At 41.9% G+C, this 21,383-nt stretch overlaps 1 protein-coding gene across 9 annotated transcripts in view; it reads right to left on the bottom strand.

The window, feature by feature from the left end:
* The window catches only part of ABLIM1 (actin binding LIM protein 1), a 334,182-nt gene that overhangs the window by 16,251 nt on the left and 296,548 nt on the right, over positions 1–21,383 (bottom strand). For 5 of the 9 annotated variants that reach the window (XM_018041203.1, XM_013975228.2, XM_013975225.2 and 2 more), the window contains exons 10-14: positions 21,167–21,322; positions 18,580–18,615; positions 16,100–16,229; positions 4,505–4,609; positions 2,787–2,834 (exon numbers count right to left, since the gene is read on the bottom strand). In XM_018041203.1, the coding sequence (XP_017896692.1) occupies positions 2,787–2,834; positions 4,505–4,609; positions 16,100–16,229; positions 18,580–18,615; positions 21,167–21,322 (475 nt within the window). The remainder of the gene's footprint in view (positions 1–2,786; positions 2,835–4,504; positions 4,610–16,099; positions 16,230–18,579; positions 18,616–21,166; positions 21,323–21,383) is intronic. The other 4 variants (XM_005698507.3, XM_005698508.3, XM_013975227.2 and 1 more) reach the window with 1 other exon arrangement.

Raw genomic sequence — 21,383 nt, 5'->3', positions numbered from 1 at the left:
TCTGAAAAAACCTTGTTCTAGAGCTGTGCCGTCCAATACTAGCTTGAGCTACGCGTGGCCATTTACATTTAAATTAATGCAATTAAATAAACCAAAATGATTAATAAAATTAAAATTCAGTTCCTCAGCTAAACTAGCCACATTTTATGTGATCAACCTGTGATTAGGGGTCACTGTATTGGACGGCATAATTAAAGAACATTTCCCATCATCACAGAATGTTCCATTGGACAATACTCTTCTAGAGCAATTAGAAACTTGAATTAGTCATTTGAAATTAAAGAGGTAAGTAAAATGCATGACACTGTCAATTGACTGTAGGTGTTAATTGTAAGAGAGTTGGTTTTGGGTCTTTGTGGCTTCTTAGCCATAAAAATATTGATCCGGTTCATTTTAATCCTTGGATATTATATATGTGTCCTTGAGTACCAGGTGAAATGGCAGCAGGAGAGTTCACTATCAGTTTGCAGGAATTAGCCTTGAGACTTAGGCTTGCCATACGCATTTGGTCATTCTGCTCAAGGGTCTGCATATACAAGTGAGTCATCCAACTTTAAAACAACAAAGTCAGACTAGGAGCAGCGTTAGCTCACAGTGTGCTTCATGGCTGTGCTTACAGGAGAGGCCACTGTCTTAGAGCCCCGACTGTAATCACAGAAACAAGCCAGGCTAAATGGTCAGTCTCTGACTCTGGCTAATTTTGCAAACTGATCTGGGATGTTACTAAACATGTCTAAATATATTAACAATATGTATTTATATACCACAGATACAACTTGGCCTCCTCCCGGAGCTTACAGATTTTTAAATCTGGAAGTAACTTAGGAATTTTCAGCTCTGATCGCTCATTTTTTTAAAGTAACCTCTGAGTCTCATTTTGGTTAAGTAACTTGATCGAGGTTGCCATGTATAAAAAAGGGGTAAATTCTCAATCAGGGATGGAACAGTGTTTTTCTTAATCTCTAACCTTATGAGGAAAACAGATAAAATCAGCTTGGAAAACACTGTCTTGTATATCCTCTTCTTATAGAAGGATAATAGGTGCTAGCGTGTTAAAGAATGAGGAGTGTGACTCTATTTAAATCTAGCATTTTTGAAATGCACAGAGCACAGACATCAGCTTTTGGTATGGTATGACATCTTTTTCTATCACACAGAACTGCTCTCTTGCAGAAAGTCCTTTGGATGTACCCCTCTGCTTGTGTTACTCTTAATTCCAACAGACTGATAGAAAGTAAAGCATAAAGTCAATGTCACAAAAAGAAGTCAATTCCTTCCAAATAAATAACCTAACATTATCCAATCTCTTTAAATCTTATTTGATTATTTTTGTCTGGAGAGGCAGGGTCTTAGAGATTTTAGTATTTAAAGAAAAAGTCTCTAAATAAATAGTTTCTGATAAGTCAAACTGGGAATCTTATTCTTAAAAAAAAAAAAAAAAAAAGCCAGACTTTAAACAGTACTTACGCATTAGAATTGGTGAAGTCAGTAAACATTCACATGTTAATGAGTGGGTGAGAAGACATTAAACCATAAAAAAGCAAACAAAAACAATGTTAACAAACTTAAAAAAGCAAGCACAAGGTGTAAACTAAAAAAGAAAAACACAAGTGAAGAAAAAAAAAGACCTAGTCTTAGAGCCATTACAATACCTACTTTCTCTTTTTTCCCCTATAATGCTGGCCTGAATTTTTTTTTTTCCTCTTTGCATTTCAACTTTATTTGCTTTTCATATCATCCTAAGCCTTCAGAATACATTAATGTCAACTGGATTCTAAAGGCAGCCTTCAAATTTCCAGGCACAATTTGGGTACAATTTTCTGAAATCACCCAAAGTCGTGGCTTTCTACCTATTCATGAAGATTTACAGCAGCGGAATCTATAGAGACCTAAAAATGGTGGAGGGAATAGTGACTTGCAAAGAGTAATACAATTTCCTGGGTTTTAAAATTCTATATTCCCTGAAAAGGAAAACACAGTTCTAGATCCACGTCAGTGGTTCTTAGTTTGCAAGAATTTCAGAGACAAGCTGGCCTCATGCACTGGCTTTTGCAGATGAGAAGACTGAGGGACAGAAATTTCATCTGTGATATCTCAGAATGGTTTACGTGATGAGCTGAGACCAAGGCTAGGGCCTGTGCGTGAGGCTGGTCCACTCTACCACAGGGTGCAGATGTCTGCAGGCCCCATCAGAAACTGGGGAACTGGACAGTCAGGCTGATGGGGGCTTGGTCAAATTAACTAATTCATTTTCTTTCTCTCTCTCTTTTTTTTTTTTTTTTGGCTGTGAAGCTTGTGGGATCTTAGTTCCCTGACCAGGGACTGAGTCCATGCCCCCTGGAGCAGAAGCGTGGAATCCTAACCACTGGAACACCAGGGAGTTCCCTTGGTCAAATGAATTTTTTACATAGCTAGTGTTCACTCGTTTTAATTAGTTAAACTGCAAGCTCATCAAAATTATCAGAGACGTTGGTTAAGTTCTTTGATGCCCACCCCCCAACAAAGAAAAGTCTTGTGAGGGTGTTTTGTGAATGACTGTGTGATCATACTTCCCCTCCTGTATGAATGAAATGATACATGTTGATGGGCTCAGAAAAAGGCACGGTGTTTTCTATCTAGGAAAACCAACTTTACAGTATTTGCATCTTAGCAGACCATAAAGGCATAACATGCTGGACACCCCAGTTTGATTCTCAAAAGCAACAGCAGATGAGCGTTTCAGAGGACAGCAAAGAGTTGAGCCGACGTTGCTACTTAAAAGCTACGTGGAGGAAAGTGGGTTTTACCATGCTGTTTGTAGATGGGTGGTTTTCGGTAAATGTTGATCCCTTGATCTGTGGAAATGAAAAGCAAAGGTGAGTGATTATGGGAACCTGTTCAGCGATGGGAAAAACAGATCAACCCAGAGGCAAACCGAACTGAAGACTCTTGAACAAAAATAACCCAGAACGTTGACTTTTTTTGTATTACAAAGATTGAGGTTACTAAAGAAGAAATTACAGAAATGAGTGAATTACTATAGACATGTGACATGGACTCCTTTGTAATACATCTTAGGATATAGAAAGGTGTCACTCACTCATGAGCCATTTATTTCAAATACACACTTCAGTAAAAGTGGCATTAAAATGGGGAGAAATGCAAGCAGTGGAGATACTGTGATGGTGAGGAAGACATAACCAGTTTGAGGAAAATCCCCAAATTGCTACTGTCTAGAAATTGAGCTCCCAGTAGAGACTAGCAGCTCAATTTACTTTTCAACTAATGAGTGGAACAGTGGAAAGCAATGAAGTAAAATTAAGAGTACCTTTTTGTAAAACACAGAAACAGTTTTTACATGCAAGGCTAATCTGATGTATTGACAAGATGTTGGACAAAATCCTAATGTGCATAGGCCAAATTTTAAAAAAAAAGGAAAGGAAAAGAGATGCCAAATATTATTCACATTTTTATACAGAGCCCCATTTGATTGTACAACCATTTCACTTTGCAAATACTCGGGAGGTTTCAAATGGTTTCCCCAGAGCCTTGGGTACTGGATTCTTGTGAAAAAGCCACAAACGTACAACACTAATTTTCAAGGTTTGATGAAACTTTTTCGTTTTTAAAAAGGCAGTCGTATCTCAGTGGGATGAATCCTATTGAACTTTGTTTATTGAGTTTTTAAGTTTGTTAAGTTTTTCTCAAAAGAGAAAAACTAATACAGATTCCAAATATGTATGCTAACATTAACACAGCAGTCATTTATTAGACTACTTTCAGTAGCTATAAGAAGCAAAGCAATGTACTTCTGATGGAAAAATAACATCATGACCTCTGATGGCCAATCTTGCCTTCACAAATTGAGCTGACCCGAAACATGAAGATATTGATGTGGGTTCTGACTTTTCCAGTTCCTGTCGGCAAATTACTGTTTGCACCATGACACTAAAGGTTAGCGTGCCAAGCCTAAATTGCAAGATCTCTCTGTGGGCTATGGAGGGTTAGTTAATTATACATTGCAGAAAGACCCTCCAAATGACCCAATTTTACAGCTCTCTGAAAAGCCCATAGAAAGAATCTCCACGCTGAGGAGAAACAGATAAAATAAACGTACTTTCAAGAACGCTGTGGTTCAATCTTTACAATGAGAAGATAACTCGATTGCCATCGTGATAGTCAATGACAGTAAGCCACAGAGTGGTAGCTTAGAAGGTTCCAATATAAGGCTAAAATTAAAAATTTTAGTCAAAACAAAATAAAGCAATTCAACCCTCCTTCCTTCACCTTCTGCCTCCCACCCTACTTTAAAAATTTTAGAGAAAACTGACACTTTCAATACAATCTTGGCATTTCCCATACACAGCTTCTGAAAGGCCCTCTAGGTCAGACACTGCAATTTAGGGGTTATCGGCTGTGTGCATCTCAATGAACAGAGCATGAGAGATGGAGACGAGACAGAAGCGACAAGGCTACATTCTACACCGTGACAGGACACCAAGACACAGACCGTGTCAGCTCCTACCTGGAACATGGAAATGTTTAGGGGCCTGAGCGTAAGTTGGAGTGAGAGGGCGGCTGTCTGGCCGGTAAGGGAGAGGGGAGTTCCGGCCGCTGGACGGCTCATTGCCTCCAATGAGAAGAATGGAGAAAACAAAATGAGAGGAGGGAGAGCAAGAAAGAAAACAAAGCAAGCATAATAAAAATTCAAAACAACAAACCGGAAGGAGGTTCATCAAAAAGGAGAAATCAAAGCAACAAACTCAATCCATCAATTTGGCTCACAAAGGTGACTAGAATAAGGCTGAATTTTTCCAAGAGAGAGACTCGAGTTCAAGTGGAACTAGGTTAAAAGCAGCTAGCGGTTAGATGCATCATTCCAATGGCATGCGGTTGAAGGCTGTGAGCTGGCAGCGAACTGATTAGATGGAAAGTACATTGAGGGGGATGGAAAGTCACTTGCTAATGATTCAGGGTCAGTATCAGATGGTTACATCCCAAGCATGTAAAGGGGTGGGATATGCAAACCCAAATACAATCACTTCCAGGCATGATGGCAGAGGCTGGCAATCGGAATCTATTTCTTTGAATGGAAGGCTGAGACTGGGAACCTGTGTAGTCGCCCGGTCCTTTCCCTGAGCAACACAAAGTGCCTTTACTGCAGCCTACATTTCTGTTGCCTCACTTTGAAATGTACATAATAGAGTCAGATCCCTTTCTTCCAGGTACTTTGGGACCACTTTCTCCACCTTTCTCTTAAAGACAAAGCTTCATCCAGTCTAACAGTTCAATTGGTAAGACATTTACTGAGCACCTACTGTGGCTGGAAAATGAGCTTCAGCTGAAGCTAAGAAGGTGAAGGAGATGTGATGTCTGGCCGCAAAGGGCTCAGGGTCTACCTAAGGAGACAGACTTACAACAAACGAGTATATGTAACGCCATACAGGTGCTGACTCAGGGGTATACAAAAAATTCAAGGCACTCAGATGAAGGTGCCATTGATTTTTCAGAAAGGCTGTGGAAAGACGCTAGAATTGAGATGGTGTCACTAGGTGGGTGGGTGGCTAAACGGGTGAGAAGGTCCAGAATCTAGGGAGCTGGAACATCGTGGGGAAGGAAGGGCCGTGGTGCATGGGAGCAAGAGGACAGACAGGCCCCTGTGGCTGGGCAGCACAGGGTTCTTGGAGGAGGGGTTGAGGAGGGGGCTGCTGGGTGTGGCTGCAAAAGCCTAGAGACCCACTTCCATAACCACCACCACTCTCTCTGATGAGAGCTGCAGGGGTGAACTGAGACTTATGCAAAATCAGAAAGAGGTCAGCTCTTACCCTACTGTCTTCCTTCCACACGACTGAGCAAACATCCATCCCAAGAAAACACCAAAAAATGTAGGACTATCAAAAGTTAATGAACTAGTACCATAATTGTCAAGTGTTAGCCGCTCAGTCGTGTCCTACTCGGTGACCTCATAAACTGTAGCCCACCAGGATCCTCTGTCCATGGGGATTCTCCAGGCAAGGATACTGGAGTGGATTGCCATTTCCTCCTCTAAGGGATCTTCCCAACTTAGGGACTGAACCCAGATCTCCCATGTTGCAGGCAGATTCTTTACCATCTGAGCCATCAGGGAAGCTCCATAATTATTGAGTTGGCCAAAAAGATCATTTCAGTTTTTCCCATAAGATTTTATGGAAAAACCCCCAAATGAACTTTTTGGCCAATACAATACTTTTATGATTGAGTTGTAAGGGTTCTTCACATATTCTGATACAAGTCTCTTATCAGATACACAATCTGCAAATGATTTCTTTCATTCTGTGGTTGTCTTTTAGTCTCTTGATAGTGTCCTTTGAAGCACAAAAGTTTTAAATTTTGATAACATCCAGTTTATCTATCAATTAAGGCTAACAATTTTAAATAAATCATAGATCTTCAGAAAATAGAGCAGGAATAAATTTCTTTTTTTTATCTTAAATTTTAAAAAACTGAGATATAACTGACATATAAAATGTATTACTTTTAGATGTACAAGAACCAATTTCTTCAAGTAAGTTAGACAGTTTTAAATCTGGCCGGCAACACATGAGAGATGTTAACTGCTGCAGTTTCAGAATAATATGTTTAATAGGCTTTTTAGTTTTTCAAAATGTGTAGTTTTAGATAACCAGAGTACAGATCTGTACTAAATGGGCAGTAAGATAGTCCAAATGTGAGATCTGAATTTGTTACTCTCTCTAATTTAGATTCCAGGGTTTTGATTATCATGTTCTAAAACTTTTGCCCCCGCTTTTTTCCCCAAGAGTCAGTTTACCATCTAGTTCCCAATATATTATAATGCTGTCTTTACTAAAGTCAGATATTAGCTTTTAAAAATTATGAAGCTTCACTCCAAATTACTGATATATTAAAAAGTTCATTTAAAGAAAACGTTATCTCATTTACTATCACTCTCCTAAGGAGAAATAACCCTGTCTGAAAAAAATGAGTATGGAAAACACAGGTAGAGGCCCCAAGGGAAGGAAGGATATTATGTTTAGTAGGAAATCTGGCTTTAAACCTAAGGCTGAATCAGAACTAGGTCTCTTTCATATTGGTGTGTTCAGCACAATGCCTGGCCAAGACTAAGTGTTGAATAAATGTCTGTGAATAATGACTGAAGTAGACCAACTAAATAATTCTATAGCAACGAATGACCTAATTTAGTGAGTACCACTCCAGGGTCAACCCCATCTTTTTCTTAATTAAAGGCAGCCAGATGCTAGGGCACAACAGTGGGATTACAATAGCATCTTTTTTTTTTTTTTTAAATAGGTTTCCCTGGGGTTGATCCTCAATAACCCCAACTGAATTGTGCCACTTCAGAAGAATCCTTTACTCTTACACACATTAGAAATTACTCACAAGAATAATCCCTAACTGAAAAACAGAATAATTCTTGTGGGCTGTTCTCAAAAGAAGATGTAGAGAGACTCCACTTCCTTGCTTTGAGTGTTTTTTTGAAGACTCTGTATATCCTCAACACCGATGCTACTGCTCTAAATCTACATTGCTCTCTGCCCTTAATCCTGCACCTCTAACCTTCCTGTACCTGGAGAACATCAAATTTTCTGGGGGATATGTTTTGGTTTTGGTTATAATATCCAAACAGATGAAACTCGATTAAGTTTGTTCTGATAGATAATAGCCAGAGTCATTCACACATAAAAACAGATGCATCTACAGGACATCAAGAGTTAAAGTCATTAGAATTTGCATTTGCCCACAAATTAAAAGTCTATTATTAAGATGCTCTGCTGGTAAGTAGAAGCCCGTAACCTCTATGGCTGACGGCTCTCAAAGTCTGTGGGGGGTGTGTGTGTTCAGTCATGTCACTCTTTTGCAACCCTTGGACTGTGGCTGACCAGGCTCCCCTGACCATGGGATTTTCCAGGCAGGAACACTGGAGTGAGTTGCTATTTCCTCCTCCAAGGGATCTTCTCAACCCAGGGATCAAACTCATGTCTCTTGAGTCTCCTGCATTAGCAGGTGGATTCTTTACCACAGTGCCACCTGGGAAGCCCTCAAAAGTGATGGTTTGACTGTCTAAATTCCCAAAGGGTGAATTTTGCCTGAATGCTGTCTCCAGTGGGGCAGAGGTTTTTCTGGCAGCATATCTTCAGCAACTATATTGCCCTTTCTAGTTGATAGAAAAAAAAAACCACTACTATGTTGAAGTCTCTATAAGTAGATTTAATTTTATAATCATTTAAAAGCCTCCCATAATGACATCTTAACACGCTAGGTAAATAGACACTCAGCAACACAGCCATCTAAGTGCTCCTGAACAGTACGATTTCTACATGTCACATGGCTTGTTGGGAATAAGGTCTTGGAGTATATGACATTGCTAGGTACCAAATTCCTAGTCCTTAAAAGATGAAAGGCATTAAAAATTTTGGCACTTTTAAAAGAAAGAAATTCTCAAGAGGAGGCCTTTTCTAAATCAAACACTCAATCTGTAAGTGGTAAAACATTTCACTCTATCCTGAATGGAAATAAATGGTGAAGGCCCCAAAAGGTTATTTTTGTGTGCACTTCATTACTCAGGCGTAAGGGATATATGGGGCATCAGATGAAATAATCATATATGGAAGGTATCATCATCAACATCGATCAGCCTGGAGTTAACGCTGTTTAAAAATAATAGCATATATATCTCATACTCAGCCATTTTGTTCTTTAAATAAGTCCTTGTGTTGGTTAAGTTGTTAGTGATCTTAGCTATTTGGATGAGGAGCTATCATGTATATAGTTTTATATTTTCCTGGTCTTCACTTTTAGCTCTTTCCATGTCAGTTTAATGTGTCAATTTTTCAGTCCTTGAGAGATCATTCGTTGGCAGGATTCCCACCGTGCTTAACAAATTCAAATGCTCTGTCCTACTTTCCTTCTTCTTTCTGGAACACTGAGAGCCTCAGTGACAAATCTTAAGACAAGTCAATCAAAATGGCAATGCTTGTGTCTGCTGCAGGAGTCTGCTGGCGTAACACTTAGCTTCTGAGCTCTAAGTGCTTATGTCCTGAAATATAAATGCCAAGGGGACCTTAGACATTGGCAGCTTCTAGAATTTCATGACAGAGTTTCAAGATTACTGCTTCTTGTCTAAAGCTTCAGGAAGTGTTAGGGTTTCCTTCAGCAAGTGTCAAATACATATTTGCATCGTAGCAACTCATATCTATGGCAAAACACGGAAGATTCCTCTCAATGAGATTTAATATATGTAGCTCTCCTGTTTGCAAGCCTGATTCATGGACACAGAAAGTAATGTCTAATAGTATTTCAAAGAGAAACTCTGCAAACAGTGTGAAGCCCAAGTGAAAGTGAAAGTCACTCAGTCGTGTCCGACTCTTTACCACCCCATGAACTATACAGTCCATGGAATTCTCCAGGCCAGAATACTCGAGTGGGTAGCCTTTCCCTTTTCCAGGGGATCTTCCCAACCCAGGGATTAAACGCAGGTCTCTAGCATTGCAGGCAGATTGTTTACCAGCTGAGCCACAAGAGAAGCCCACAAAGCCCCAAACAAGGTGAAACAGTTTCTCCAAATAGGCAAGCACTTGTCCAGATGGCCCAACAATGACATACTGATATAAAATGAAACTACAAGGAAGGTCAGAGAACAGAAATAAAAACACAATGAGAAACAAGAAGGGCATTACAGAAAGTAGATGGGGAAGCCAATGACACAGAGAGACAGCTGGTGATGTGCATCTAACCTCTACACCCACGCAGGCGTCCTCAGCTCAGTGGACCCTGGGGGCCTGGGCCACTTAAGCCTGAAATAAGGACTAAGAATTAAACTAGGGCAGTGGAACGAGGGCTTATGGCTGCCAGAGTGGCAAGAGGACTCCTGCTTTCAGCTACATCTTCCTGAGACAGACAACCTATCCTAGAGTCCGCAAGCTCCTTGGTTTGTATTTGTTTCAGAAATAATTTCCTGGAGATTACAAAACAAGCTCCAAGATACAGAGTGAATGCTCAAATGAAGAGCCATGGAAAACCTTGGGAGATTTTGCTCCTTTAAAGATATCTTAGATGTGTTTCTCCATGGTCCTAAGTTCCTCTGTGCTGGAGAGGACTTCCACGTAGATACATGTGTTTCAGAATAAGAAAGACGTAATTCCTTAGAGAATCTGCATTTAGCTGTTCAACTAGACTAAACTTTAAAGCAATATCTTTGATATACAAATTCTGCATGATTGGTTTTGCAGTATAGCAAAAAGCTTTTATAACTAAACATATACTGCTATGTACTTCATAGTCTATATCTGAAATACATGAACTATTTCATCTGAACAAACTGTAGACATATATCCAGTAAAAAGAAAATGGGAAAGAGACTATTAGATATTTTTAAAGTATAAGTGTCAGACAAGCCAAGGCTTTTTAGGATTTAAACCTATACTATTTGACTGTATACTTTGATATCAGACAAAACAGAAAAGACTGCATATCTGTATTTTTAATAAAGCACCATTTAAGTACATTGAAGTACTGTAATTTTAATAACTAGTTGGTGTTTCTATTGAAAAGTACACATTTGTTAATTTTGTAATTTAAATGACTCAAATAACTGTTTTAGCCTCCATAAGAATGAAATTGCAGCATGAAATTAAAAGATGCTTACTCCTTGGAAGGAAAGTTATGACCAACCTAGATAGCATATTAAAAAGCTGAGACATTACTTTGTCAACAAAGGTCCATCTAATCAAGGCTATGGTTTTTCCAGTGGTCATGTATGGATGTAAGAGTTGGACTATAAAGAAAGCTGAGCGCAGAAGAATTGATGCTTTTGAACCGTGGTGTTGGAGAAGACTCTTGAGAGTCCCTTGGACTGCAAGGAGATCCAACCAGTCCATCCTAAAGGAGATTAGTCCGGGGTGTTCATTGGAAGGACTGATGTTGAAACTGAAACTCCAATACTTTGGCCACCTGATGCGAAGAGCTGACTCATTTGAAAAGACCCTGATGCTGGGAAAGATTGAGGGCAGGAGGAGAAGGGGACGACAGAGGATGAGATGGTCGGATGGCATCACTGACTCAATGGACATGGGTTTGGGTGGACTCCAGGAGTTGGCGATGGACCTGGCGTGCTGCGGTTCATGGGGTCGCAGAGTCGGACACGACTGAGTGACTGAACTGAACTGAACTGGAGAATGAAATTTTCTAGTTAAAAAGGGATGGAAAGTAAAAATTTGCTTTAAAAATTATTCAAGTATATTTATATTGAAACACATCCCTCTAATAGGAATGAAGGTTGAGAAGGCTTGGAGTCTCTCTAGTCCTGGTGCTGTCACTTCCGAGCTGCGGGTCCTTGGCCGGGTCACTTAACCAGGGCCTCAGCTGTTCATCTGCCCCAATGCCTCCCGCCTGCTACTTTAATCACAGGATACTGTGAGGAGTGATGTAACCGGAAGTGTTCAAAGAGCATCATGCTGAGAGGGAAATCACCGATGCACAGAGCAGGGTGCTCATTATGAGGAGGTGTGCGTGCTCAGTCACGACCAACTCTTTGTGACCACGTAGACTGTAGCCCACCAGGGGATTTTTCAGGTGGGAATACTGGAATAGGTTGCCTTTTCCTTCTCCAAGGGATCTTCCTGACCCAGGGATTGAACTCATGTCTCCTGCATTGGCAGGCAAATGTTTTACCACCGTGCCACCTAGGAAGCCCGCCTATAATACACCAGGGCATTTCACCTTGCCAACTACTAACTGGCACTTGCCATCTACCTCTACAAGGATTAACCCATGAGCTGCTGCAGCTGCTGGCCTTCAACACCCCCGAGAGGAGCTCAGGGTGGAGAAGAGGAATGAGGCCCTCTGTGCTCTGGGAAAAACTGGCACAAATAATCTGTCAAGAATTTTAGAAAGTGCTGTGCCTGCTGAAAAAGACAGATGTCTTTGCTAAAGGCAAGTGGTGTGTGTCTTCAATAGGCATATCAGCAATGTTATTTTCACAGCCTAGAAAATGCAAAAAATAGCGTGCTCACAAAGTAACTGCTTACTGATAGGGGCAGGAAATTTCTATTTTAGGACTCAACTGAGTTGGACTCAACTCAATTGATGCTTCTGAACTGTGGTGTTGGAGAAGACTCTTGAGAGTCCCTTGGACTGCAAGATCAAACCAGACAATCCTAAAGGAAATCAGTCCTGAGTATTCATTGGAAGGACTGATGCTGAAGCTCAAATTCCAATACTTTGGCCATCTGATGCAAAGAACTGACTCGTTTGAAAAGACCCTGATGCTGGGAAAGATTGAAGGCAGGAGGAGAAGGGGATGAGAGAGGATGAGATGGTTGGATGGCATCACCTGACTTGATGGACATGAGTTTGAGCAAGCTCCTGGAGCTGGTGATGACAGGGAAGCCTGGCGTGCTACAGTCCATGGAGTTGCAGAGTTGGACATGACTGAGCGACTGAACTGAACTGACTGAACAACTGAGTCCTGAAAATCCAGATGAGTAAAAAGGTTGGGTAGACTGCAAACAAAATTCAGTCAAAGAGCACAACACTTAGGCTGTTCGAGAAAGTGTTAGTGATGTGAGATCTTGGAGCTCAGGGTTAGAATCCTTCAGGTCTGTCTTAAGACCCATGACAACATCTGTGCTTGCCTGCAACTCTCTCCTTCAGCTCTTGGGTTGGCCAAAAAGTTTGTTTGGGTTTTTCCATAACCATTTATGAAAAATCCAAATGGACTTTTTGGCTAACTCAATATTCTCTTCAGTTACTTTGGTTCAAATCAAGGCTATGGAAGAAGTCAGCTTCCCTTTGGGAGCTCCGACGTATTTTAAATTATGGCCCCTTCATGATCCCTCTGTGGCTCCTGGCTCCCCCACCAAGTAAGGAGAACTGAGAACTCCGATTGAGGACTGCTACCGAAGCACAATGAGAACAATGGGAACGACACAGAGGGAAGGGCAGAGATGGGCAGGAACAGAAAACGGAAGGCAAAGGCCCTCTCCTCCATCATGCAGACATCAGGACAAGTCAAAGGAAGATCACCCTAAGAGTTGGCTCAAGGAGAGAAATTTCAGTCACGTGGCCCCAGGTCTTTCGTATTGTCCAAATATCTTAGTGGTTACATGGCTTATCATCATGAGGACAACTTTGGAATCCTTGTTGCTGAATACCGTTGGGTTTTGCTGAGCCATATCACATATCAAAACCAGGAAAATTCCCCAGATATATATTATATTTTGCTTCTAACACAGAGAAAAGCAAAATAATAATATATTTTTTTTCCTAAGCAGGAGAGAAGGTCTCCAACGTACTTCCTGTTACTTCGTCTAGAGCCCTTAGAAATGACATATTTCTCCCAAGGAGAGATGCTATGCCAGTTCTAAGACATGGCCAGGTGTGAAGTCATGACGCACGCAGGCATGCTGAGAGGTCCAAAGCTGGGGGCAGACTCTTGGAGATGCACCTTATTAGCCTTCCCAGGGCGCTAATAAATCTCCGCTTTGCAGGGTGCTGCCTGGAGAAGCCTGCCTCCTTACCTTTCACATGGGGAAGGAAGTGGTGTCGGAATGGGGAGTTGGGGCGGGAGTCGCTGTGGGCGGAGCTGAGGCTGCTGGTGCGCAGGAAGGACCTCTGCACACCAGGAGACAGCAGCTCTGTGCAGCAAGGACCAGGGGCAGGGCAGGATGGAGACAGAAAAGAAGAGCAGAAATTAACACAGGAGCAGGGACCGCCGCCATCGTTCCAAGGAAGGGAAAAGGGGAAAAAAAAAAACAAAATAAAGAACATTAATCAGGAGTCTGAAAACAGAGGAAGGAAAAGGGGTTAAGAAGGCGCCTGCGAGGGGTTAGGCACAGTGGGGAGAGTCTGCCAACGGGTCCAGGTCAGTCCAGAGTCACTCTCCGAGGATAAATGGTTTTAGTGGGAGGGAACGGCCACCAAGACATTCTGGCAGGATGACACCCGCGACTGCTGAGTCGGGACCAGGCATGCCACTTAGACTCAACCATGGCTGTTTTTAAAAAGGCACCTAACAGAATCCTCTGACATGTATGTTTGAAAGTTCCAAGAACCTTGCAAAGAACTATTAGGCTGGCCAAAAAAGTTCATTTGGGTTTTACCGTAAGATGACAAACTCAAATGAACTTTTTGGCCAACCCAATACCAATATGTCAGGGTCAGATTCTCTTTTTTTTTTTTCTGTTGAAGTGGTAAACTTCTCCTATTAGAAGTTTAATTTTACTTTGTACTTGTCTGTGTCCCCTGGGTGGCAAAGAACTGCCTATGATGCTGAGAACTGGGCAGTGGAGGCACTGATGAGCTGAAAACTCAGTTACGGACCTTTAAGCTAAACCAGACCGAGGGGCGTGCGTGACTCTCTGGCGTCTAGAACTTACGGACTGGATACTTCAAGGTGCTCTGTGTTGACCATGACTGTGCTAGCAGAGCCCCCGCCTTGAAAAAATAATCTTAATAACTGGCATCACACAGGCCCATAACGCATCATGGAGGGGGAGAAGAGGTGCTTAGGACGCACAAAATGTTCTGAAGGTTCTTGGCCTCAGAACTACGACAGGAACACAGGAACACTTTCTACTGCCCCGTGAGGACATGGCCTTTTTGGGAAACCAAGTTCCTGACTGACCACTCCCTGGCTATCCAGTGGTCTCTTGGACAGTTTCCTGGCAACCCCATGTCATTCTGACAAGGTCACGGCTGTAGCCTCAGTGACCTTAGGGTATACCCTCACGTAGGGATGGTGGCATAAAGGATTTCTCATTACCCAAGCAGATAAGGACTTAAATCCAAACCCAGGAATAAAATAGATATAAAAGTGAAAGTGAAGTCACTTAGTCGTGTCTGACTCTTTGCGACCCCATGGACTGTAGCCTACCAGGCTCCTCCCTCCATGGGATTCTCCAGGCAAGAGTACTGGAGTGGGTTGCCATTTCCTTCTCCAGGGGATCTTCCCGACCCAGGGATCGAACCCGGGTCTCCCACATTCCAGGCAGACACTTTAACCTCTGAGCCACCGGGGAAGCCCTAAAATGGATATAAATGTATATGACAAATAAAAGGAATTCCTTTCCTGAAAATTTTCCTTTAATGGAATTCAACAAATACTGAGTAAATGTTTAGGAGCCTAGACAAAACTATATATTATTGAAGGACCCAAGAGTAAAAATTTAATCCTCTACAAGCACTAAATTTCTGGCTTTAAAGAGAAGATTGCAGCCTTTTTACATTTGGTTTATTCCTTTGGTTTTATGTTATAAAATAAGTTCCCATATGAATGGGCTTATGAGCCTGCACAAAAGCAAGAGCCTTAAAATGAAGTCTTTGTAGACGTGCGTCATCACCAAGTTTGTTTAAAAAGCCAAGATCTTCCTTGGTGAATGTATTTCTTCTGTGAATTTATTTATCTGTCTTCTGTGATAAGATTATTCTTTTTCTACTTCCACATAGGAGACACCCTCTAATATGAAAAAGGGCTACATTTTGTAGAGATAAAGGTCGAATGAAGATCATTACTCTTAATAGTCTCCATCATAGCTCATCTCTAGTGCTTTTATATTTGCCAAGTCTGATTTAAACTTTTAGGTTGGAAGGCACCTTAAAATTGACCAAATACAGCCCATGCCTACATATGAGACTTCCTTCTAGTGGGTTCTTAGCCAAGCACCCACAGTAATACCATGTGCCTGGAGAAACATAACAAACCCATCCATAAATGACTGACACTGGATTTTAGACAATGCTGGTAAGCCTAAAGGGCACATCACCATATTTTCTTTCGGAGATCTCCATTTTAAGTCTCAACGTGCTGAAATTATCTTCAAGTCTTAAAAAAATAAATTCCTTTACTTTTTGCTGTCCGCTGTCAAAATGTAACGATTCAGTAAATCATAACAAATATAATCATAAAATGTGTCTTTTTTTTAAGAAAAGAAATAACACAAACTGTACTTGGGATAGGAGTTTTTGATTTTTTTTTTTTCTGGGAGAAGGGAAGGTAGATTCGGCAGGCAGTCAGAGTTTTAAATATACTACCAGTGGTGGGAAAACAATCACACAGAAACACAGAGGGTTACCCGGAGTGAATCCCGGGAATAGGTGCCCTTACCGGGTCTGTGAAAATGCTGAGGAGAGCGGGATGTGGTTGGAGTGTAGCTGTGGCGGCTGTACACCGGGGAGTTGATGGAGCCCTGGCTTGTGGACCGGTGGATCATCCGGTCCCGCCCATCCGGGTACCCCTGGAAGAAAGTGTGAGACGGTGGGTGCACAACCCACAGGCAGGCTGTTGTCAGGCTCAAGTGAAGTCGAGCTGCACCCAAGTCCCCCAGAAACTCTCGCATCGGCCCGCTCCTGTATACATTTTAGGGGCACGTCCCTTAAGTAGGTACGCAAACGAACATTCCAGGGGTAACACCTTTTGTTCAAAACCTGTAGTCCTTGCCTTTACCAAGATTTTAAGATGTTAAAGTGATAAATAAACTCCAATGTGGACAGAGATCTGGGAAAAGAGGGAATAATTCCAATGACCATGTTTATATGATGCTTTTCATTTTTACAAAGTGCATTCACATAGGTTGTATCATTAGACCTGCATCAGAAGGAAGGAAGAACACGTGGTGTTCCCTCCCTTCTCCATAAATGCAGGCTGTTCCAGAAGGTTCCATGCAGCTAAGAGACCTGTGGGCAGGTGTGTAGCTCGTACAGGCGGAACCTGTTTCAGAAACAGCCTCCTGACTCTAATCTCACCTCTGGATCCAACCACCGACTCATACCATCTATGATGTTGATCTGGGGACATTCTAAGTTGATTTTCCTGGAGAGTAAGCTTGTGGTGGCCTCAAATCCAATAATTCTATCTCTAAGAGGCAAATCCTAAAAATACTTTAATGATCTTTAAGTAGAAAAATTTCCTCAGATATTTATAATGTCACAATTTATAAAGACAAAGTTTTGCATTATATGCTCAACAAATGGGGGGTACACTTAAGCTATGGCATATCAATTTAATAGAATACAGTAGCATCACACCATGTCCAAATCTAAAGAATACTGTACGTATAAAATTCAAAAAAAAAATCCCACACACAACCATAACATAAAACTGTGTAAGAATTAGACGAGTACAGGGAATGTTTTACACTTTAGGAGAGTGCTGTCCTATGAAGTTTTTACTAGCACAATAAAAATAAAAGTTTGAAAAAATGCACAAAACTGACTTGAAATCTCAATTACCATGGATATATGAAATGCAAGAGGCAAAAAAGCTTTGGTTTGATCCTAGTTGGCTCTAACAATAAATTGAAACAACAACAAAACAAAATTCCTGCAGTAGTGTGCCTCAATCTTGCAAGTGGTCAATTACAGAAATGACTGCTTCATCACTTCAGTTATAAACGCCCACAGAAATTATTCATAGCACTCAGTATAAACCGTCACAATACTACAGAGATTGTACCATCTCAAATTACAGTGATTACCCCAGTCCAGTTTTATATAGACTATCCAGAAAGTTACTTGACTTTAAGACAAGACTACTGATTTTATTTATTATTATTATTACTCGTAGATGGGGGTAGACCTAACCCTTGAGGAGTTTGCTCACTAGATGCATAAAGAAATGCAGAATAATAAGAAGCATGCTGGAACAAACAATCCCTTTATTATTATCTCTAACAGCTTACATGAAAGAAAGTGCTGGGGTGGACCTGGGTGCTGGACCATGCTCAGATTTGAGTTGGTCTGAGCTTAGGCTGCTAGTTTAAAGCTACCCTCCAAGAGAAAAATTACACAGGAACATTAGGAAGTACTTCTAAGGCTTCTGGTAATCATGTAGGTAAGTCAATGTGGATGAGGGCAAAACCAAGAATTTCTGGGACCAGGGCTATAGTGTGAAGGTGTTGTTTCATTTTCTAAATCAAAATCACCAGCTTCCTGAAGAACGTTTAATAAAATTGGTTGGGAGTAAAAATCATTTGGGAGCTGTGTCTTTGGTGTTGGATGCTACAGAAGGGAAGAGCATGTTTGGGTTGACACGGAACCCATAGCTTACTATGGAACAATCACTGACCACTCTATGTGATCCACACACTCAGGAGGTTATTCCCAAGGGAACAGACAGGCTGGTGGACTTGATAAAAGCCACTATATGGTCTGTCTACCCTGAGAAGGGAGGTAAGACTATTGATTTTAGACTAAGAGGGCTGGTCTTCCATGAAGATGGCTCTGCTGATAGAAACACCATGGCCACAGCTGGTCATTTCAGATAATCTAGTAGATTGGGAATCAGATCAATTAATTATGGTTGATGAGAAAGAGCCCAACATAGGGACAGATGGCTCTACTCCCTGCAAACACTTTCCTGCTATTCAGAGGTGCAGTGTACAACTGGCTTAATTTCCTTGTCTCCATTTAAAAAGAAATGTGCTTCTGCGTCTTACAGTCATATCTTACACTGCGGACTCCTACATTCACCATAATCTCACGCAGTTTTTCTGTTCGTTTAATGTCCTGTTGCAAAAATGTGAGTCGAGGAAAGGTCCAAGTAATTCTGCAATTCCACCCATTTAAATTTTCAAGAATGGCACTTACTTCCGCTGACGGAGTAGGAGAGAGAGTCCTTGGAGACTGGAAGAATAAAAGAGAAAGTCACAATGTTAACTCGCTTTAATTAGAGTTGCTTATCAGAATCATCTGGAAACGTTATTCAAACCACACATGCCAGCACCCTTGCCTGTCCTCCATCTTCTGATTCAGAAGATGAGAGTGAGGCTCAGACAGGTACACAATGACAAAGCCCTTGGGGGGCTGGGGCGCACGTGTCTGCCTGATAACCACGGGTTTTGACAAATATGCTGTAATGCTTCTAGGTAATTAAGTTAGAGAAATTGGAACTACTTCCTCTCTATATTCATGGTTTACCACCATGAGTTACAGTGTCTACTGAAACAGAATGTGGTAAGCACAGTTGCTGACTAAGTTATAACCACAGTAAGTAATCACGTAATATGTTATGGTGACTGCCTTGGTGGCATCTTCCCCAGGAGGCCTTGTCGACCTCATCACCATTCACCTTCTGGCTTCCATCTTTTCTAGGATTCCTCGAGGCAGCCAGCAGGCCAAGCACTCTCTCACCTCAGGGCCTTTGCACTTGCTGTGTCCTCTGCCAGCAGTGCTCTCCACTCGGACACCTGCAGGGCTCACTCCCCATCTTCAGTGAGGCCTCTGCTCAAATGCATTACCACCCAGTACCTTCTGTGATCCTCCCACTTAAAGCAGCAACCCAGCACCCCCCGACCCCCGTGTACTTTCTCCTTACTCTGCTTCATTTTCCGTCAACGCAACAGCACTCTGTAATATTATGTTCTGTATCTGTCTGTCTATTATATGTCTCCCACTTTCCACTGCAAGCTCCATGAGGGCAAGAAATCCATTCATTTACAACTGAGTGTTCCCAGCGACTGGAGCAGCTCCTGGCACATATTAGGTACCCAATGAATATTTCCTAAATGAATGAATGAAATATTCACAACTGAAAATGCAAAAAAGCTTTCAAACAGAAATGAAATGCAAATGAAGTGTTCTGAAGAACACGGCCACTGGCGGATTTCTCAGTTTCAAAATTTGCCCTTCTTTCCTAAGTGTACAAGAAGTTGCTAGCCATCTGTACTCCAGACTTCCTCGAGCCCCATGGTCTGGTCTGGTCTGCTTTCTGGAGGCACAGATGGCTACACAGAACTTCAAGCTTACGTCTCCAGTGTTTCTAAAACGGCAGTATATGGATTCTATGGAAGTGCTAATGATTGAAAGGATAACGAAACAGCTTGCAAACTCTTCTAAAGTGCAAGCTTCATGGGTTGGAGACGAGTTCATGAACACATCTGATTTCTGATGGGAAGGCATCCACCTAGTCCAGACTCTATGCTCAGAGAAACCAGTAGGCCATCAGTCTAGGTTATTGTTGAGTACTTATTATGTGCCAGAATCTAAATATTTCACTTAATCCTTACAGAAAACCTCTACGGTAGGTGTCCCTATTATCTTGAGTCTACAGATAACGAGATGGAAATATGCAATTTTCCCAAAGTCATATGGAGAGTAAATATCAGAGTCTGGTTCCAAACACAGAAATGTTCACTTCAAAGCTCAAACATCTGGGCCCATAACACCATAAAGCAACTCGCCTCCCCTTGCTTGTATGGCTTGAACATTAGGCAATTCTCATTCACTTCTGTAGGACCAGCTTCTATGCACTCTGTTCAGGAACCTTCCTTTGCCCCTTATCCTCTGTGAAACTCTGCCCCGCAAAGGCAACTGAACCTCCCAAGCCAATCGATCAATCAACCTGCACGTCAAAGGCTGCAGGTGCAGTTACAGCAATGTGACCACTAGGTGGCACTACATGAAAACAGACACCACTTCCCACCCTAGGGATCATTTCACCCAGGAGCTATGCTCTGGAATACAAAACCAGATTAGAAAAACAAAAAAAAATTAAAGATATATATATATATGTAAATATATACACACATATGTATGTATATACATAGATTCTGTCATTATCTGCTTTACAGACAAAGAAGTTAGAATTATAAAGGGTGTCTCACGGTCAAAGTCACGTAACGAATGAGTGGAGTCCCTGGGTTAAGCCCAGGTAACTTGATTCCAGAAGCCCATCTCATACCACTGTGCTGCACTGCGACCCTATGCGTTCTTTTCTTGCATATACTAATTATCTTACGATGCTGGAAGACACAGTTGTCAAAATTTAGGGGGTGTGCTCTCTCTCCTCAGGAGCCCCATGAATATATTTCAGCTCGCCCCAAGGCTCCCCCCTCACCCCGGAGGACCCTTCCCCCCAAAGCCTCTGCTCACAGACTCTCCCCAGTTTCGGCTCCCTTCCCAGCAAGTCAGCTCCTCTTCCCTCCGGCTTGGTCCTGATACTCACTCCTCCTGCCCTGTTTGCTATGGTTGGTCTGCTTCCCACCTCTCCACACCTCCCACGGGGAGGGGATGGTGCAATAGGCTTCTGACTACCTAAGGCACCTGCTACAGAAGCCTGCCAACAGTGAGCAATGAGGAGGACTCTCTGACTCATCTTGATCCCAATCAGTAGTTTTTATACAGGTGGCAAAAGAGAAAGAAGTTGTGCCAGTCACAACTTCCGGGAATTTATTACCTCTCCCAGGCTCTGCCTCTCCTGTTTGTCATCATAGCCCGAAGAGTAGAAAGGCTCATAGGTAATAAGATCTGGACGTTCAATGTCATAAATTGCCTTGACCTTGGGAATGGCTGCTAAATCCTTGTAATCCAGGATTTCATTGTCCACTTTTGCCTGCCAAAGTTAAACAGAAAGAAAAATCATTCTGCCATCTTATGTTTGAGGAACTGTGGTT

Source organism: Capra hircus, chromosome 26 (assembly GCF_001704415.2).
Source record: "Capra hircus breed San Clemente chromosome 26, ASM170441v1, whole genome shotgun sequence".
NCBI classification, from domain to species: Eukaryota; Metazoa; Chordata; class Mammalia; order Artiodactyla; family Bovidae; genus Capra; species Capra hircus.
Note: the sequence above shows the minus strand (reverse complement) of the source record. Positions and strands in the feature narration are given on the sequence as shown.